Source organism: Podarcis melisellensis, assembly GCF_964234715.1.
Source record: "Podarcis melisellensis genome assembly, chromosome: 12".
Lineage (NCBI taxonomy): Eukaryota > Metazoa > Chordata > Lepidosauria > Squamata > Lacertidae > Podarcis > Podarcis melisellensis.
The window spans coordinates 24,489,966-24,494,353 of record NC_138544.1 but is presented as its reverse complement, the minus strand read 5'-3'; the positions used below and the strand labels follow the sequence as shown (position 1 = coordinate 24,494,353).

Below are 4,388 nucleotides of genomic sequence, written 5' to 3'. Positions count from 1 at the left end.
AAACACCATTCTCGTATGAAATATACATTCAGATATTCTCGACAGCAAGCGACTTTTACAATAAAACACAATATCCTTTGTAAACTGATATAGACTTTTAAATAGTTCTTTCTTTTAAAATTCGTTGTTCTCTCTCTCTCTATTTCTCACTCTCGCTTTGGTTCCTGCAGGGAAATATACTTCTTTTATATATCTTTAAAATAACTCCAGGGAACTCTCCGTTCTTTGATTCTGCCGCCTGAGCGATTAAGTAGGGCTTTCGACACTTAATAGTGAACAAAAAGATCTGAAAACCAATCCACCATATTTACATTGTTTGCCTTCTGCTTGGGCTTCTAAGGGAAAGAAAACGCTAGTTATTTTAATGATCTGATCTCAGTGCATTGCACACATCCAGGGTCCAATTAAGTGTTGTGTGGTATTTGCCAAACTGTCCTTCTCCACAGGTATTTCCTGAAGAAAGTTTGTGAGACAGAAGCCAGAAGCTTCCTTTTACGGTTCCCCCCCTTTGGAGCTATTAGATTAGTCTTTCTTTCTCCTTCTCTTTCCACCCCACCGTGCACTTTTATTTATTTGTTTGGTTTTTAATTTTTTTTGAGCATTTAAATAAGAACATAATGATTTGTCTCCAAAGGGATGGCCACTTTTCGACAGTTGTTGTTCATTTTTTGTTGGGGGTTTTTATAAACGAGAGCTAATGCACGTGGCTATGTGTTTGACTCTTCAGTGATTGTTTCCTTACCATATATGGCGAATTAATACCTGAAATGTTTTCAAAAGGAGACTGCCAAACCTTCCACGCCATAACTCCCTATCAACAGTACGGTTAGACTCAACACTACTACACCTCTACAAACATTTATGATTGGCCTTGCAACTGCTTAATTTTTTTTGAACTTGGTCAAGAGGGTAACCGCTCTTGCGGAAGAAGGTTTGTCATTTTAAGGGTAGAGGAGGGGAAGGTGATGGGACGGCGGCTGTGCATTTAGAGGTTGCGGGGGCTCCTGTAGGTTTTCTTTTGCAGTAGTCCATCAGGCGCAGCCCTGGGTAGCCTTTCAAGCAATGTTCCACAGTAAAACCAAAGTAACATAGTTTTAGACCGACACGAATCCAATAATTCACTCCCCGCTTTTTCACGTGTGAACTCGCGTTGGGATGAGTTGCAGTGTCTATAGGTAAGAGGTATAAAATTGCCCTCGGAGCAAAATATGGGGGTGGCGTGTTTGGAAATGCGGGTCCAGGGTGTAAACCGTTTCCAGTTGATATGTCAAGAGCTTTAAGAAGAACTTTTTTAGGGGGGTGGGAAAAGTAGCGGGAAACCCCAGTTGGTTTACATTTTTATGGGGAAGGAAAAAAAAATATTAGTGTGGTGTTTTTTCCCCAACGTCCTCCGTCACTTTGCACACCTCCTTCTCATAGGTAACCCTGTGGCTTGACCTTGTCATGGGCGAGATCTGAATTTAATCTCATCTTGAAAAACGCTACGAGTTTTTTAAAGTAGTGGATTAGCTGAGTAATATTGTAATCGGTCCCTGTTAATTTTTTTCTCTTTCATTCTTCTGTTTTGAAACCATATTTTTACTTGACGGTCGGTCAAGTTGAGCATTCGGGAGAGCTGGAGGCGTTTCTCTTTGTTTATATAGACACTGAAGAAGAATTCCCTCTCTAATTCTCTAATCTGATATTTGGTGTAGGGGCATCTCTTTTTACGGGTGCGTTGTCCACCTGTGGAATGACAAAAATAAAAGGCAGAAGCCATTAAGTCTGGGATCAGATAGGGCTGGGGGATGACTGCAATTCATATTTAATAAAGGGACATTCTTGGGTTGAACCATTGAGAAAAGGCCTGGTTTATTAGCTACATAAAGTTGACGCTCCGTTCCTTTCTGCATTAGCCTGACCTTTATTTGAGGAACATATTTGCATGCAACATTCCAAAATCCCAACATCTTCACTTCGAAGCATCACTTGAAGCAGTACACCTGAGGCGCTATGCTATGAAATTAAAACCCACAGTGTCCAAACTACTGACTCCCTAGTCAGCAGAATCTGCAGTGCACAAGATCTAGATGGACATCGCACAAGCAGTCCCCGAATAATACAATGCTTGGCGCGGGAAGGTTAAGGAGGCTCATGGCAGACTCTCTGTAACCTAACCCAGCTGTGACACTGTTCTTGCAACCCAGTTTTGCAACTCAGTTTTAAGAGAGGACATAGAGAGCTCCACCGCTTGTTTCACCCCTGAAGGACATTATGACACCAGGATCTGAGAAGCCAAATGGGCTCCTGTACATTGACCGAGGTTTTTTTTCCTAATCTTAAACTTGGTTTTGCTTTTGTGTGCAGCTTCCTTTTGTTTAAAAATAACAAAACAGTACCCCAGCGCCTAGGACAGCCACTAGTTCATTACATCTTATCACTCGCATCTGGAGTGTGTGTGTTTTAAAATGAACCCCTCTGCTATATTCTCTCAAGTCCTTTCGCTCCTTCATAGCCACACTGGGGTTAATGTTCATGGCCCCCCTTCTTTAAAGTTTAAAGGCTTTTTACATTAAATATTGGTCCTATATTTCCTTGCAAACACACATACACACAACACGTCCCCATTTGCTGTTACAGCTCATTACAAGGCTATTTTCCTAGGGTTTTGAAGGTGAGGGGGTGATGAGCAAGAAAAATCTACATTAAAAAAATAAAAGCAGGCAGTGACAGGTTGAATAGCAATTGTAAGTAGCAAACTGTTGGGCAGAAGGCAACACATACTTGCCACAGTGCCTTAGGAAAATGGCTTCCTTTAGACAAAAAAAGGCCAGCTTTAGGTTAATCTGTTGCTTTAACTATATTGCTACAGTGCAGGCAGCTAGTTTTTCTGTTAAACGCTATTCCCGGGCAATCGTTAAAAAACTGGGATGGCTTTGAATCCAAGTTTCTAACTAGGCTTCTGGGGAAACACATGGCTTTTATAAAAAAAAAATCCAAAAAAAGAGAGAGAAAAATAATCACAGGATTACATGGATATCAAAGGACTCAGAAATCCCCTTTTGGGTACATTTACAGGCGCAAAACGTGCGTTATTATATTTTCAAGAGTTTGACCACAGAGCCTTTCTCTCCCCAACATCCTCTCTCTCTCTCTTTATTCTTTTTTTATGATTTGGGGGGGGGTTTTCTTTTTCCCCCTTTTTTTGTTTTAAAAAGGCATCCATTGGCCGGTGGGTATTTCACGGCCAATTTCAGTCCCCGCCACGTGATCTCTCCTTTTATAACAAAGTTTTGTTGGGGGAAATCTACAGGCCCTTCCATAAACCTTATATGCTTATAAAACAGCATATAAAAATTTAACAGCGGCGGTGCGCTAAGATTTCCAAGTCCGCTTCATAAAAGCGCCAGGGCGCTGCCTTTATACGTACTGGAGCTGCTGGATTTCTCCTCATTGTTGCCGGAAGACGAAGCCGGACTGCTGCTGCTCTCCGTCCGCCGCCGCCGCTCCTTCTCCTCCGCAGCCGAGGCCGCGGCGCTCGCTGCAGCCGCCGCCGCCGCCGCCGCCGCTGATGCCGCGTCCCTGGCGCAGCTCCCGTCCGAACTTGACGTTGCGCCGACGGCAGCGGCGGCGGCCGGCCCGGGAGCGGCTCCCCCTCCCGGGGGCATCTTCTCCCCGTTCTTCTCGCCTGCATAGTCCGAGTGGCTGTCGGCCGTGCCATAAGCCGTCTCGAAGAACTGGTCGAAAGCCTGCGGGAGCACCCCGTTCCTGCCCACGGTGCTATAGAAATTGGACGAGACGCTGGCGGCGGCGGCGGTGGCTGTCGTAGCCGGGTGGTGGCCGTGATAGACGGCGGCGGTGTTTTTCCCGAACATCTCGCTCATGCTGGCGGCAGCGGCGGCGGCGGCGGCCGTGTTGGCGGCGGCGGGCAGGCAGTCTCTGTGCATGATCTCCTCGGCCGAGTAGCAATGCGGGAGGTTGTTCCTGTGGTGCCATTTACTAGCCGGATCAATGGCATACTCGCGGAAGGTGACTTCCCGCACGGGTTGGACCTGGGGTAGGTTGGAGGAGTAGGAGTATGTCATGGGGCGAGAAGACGGGGTCTGGGGCAGGAAAGAAGGGAGGCTGGAGAAATCAGGACCCGACACGTAGTACGTGCAACTTGGCAAATACATATTAGACGAGCAAGGGACACGCTCATCAAAATCCATCATTAGGCTACCTCGGGCTCTCCGCATTAGCCGAGCTTAACATGATTCTCTAATGCAGCTGCCTCTTTGAAGCAGATCCGTGAAGTAAGAAATTTGGAGACGTAAAGCTGACGTGGAAATCTATCCCCATCCTTAGCAGGGAGGCGCTGGTCACGTGACCAAATGTTGAAATTGACAAGCTGCGAGTATGGGCCCTCT

At 45.9% G+C, this 4,388-nt stretch overlaps 1 protein-coding gene across 1 annotated transcript; it reads right to left on the bottom strand.

Moving 5' to 3' along the window:
• Window positions 1-675: 675 nt before the first annotated feature.
• On the bottom strand, window positions 676-4,388 carry HOXA11 (homeobox A11). Its single transcript, XM_081883418.1, has 2 exons — window positions 3,410-4,388; window positions 676-1,725 (listed from the first exon to the last, which is right to left on the bottom strand). Exons 1-2 carry the CDS (start codon window positions 4,215-4,217, stop codon window positions 1,493-1,495), a joined length of 1,041 nt encoding a protein of 346 aa, XP_081739544.1. The 5' UTR covers window positions 4,218-4,388; the 3' UTR covers window positions 676-1,492.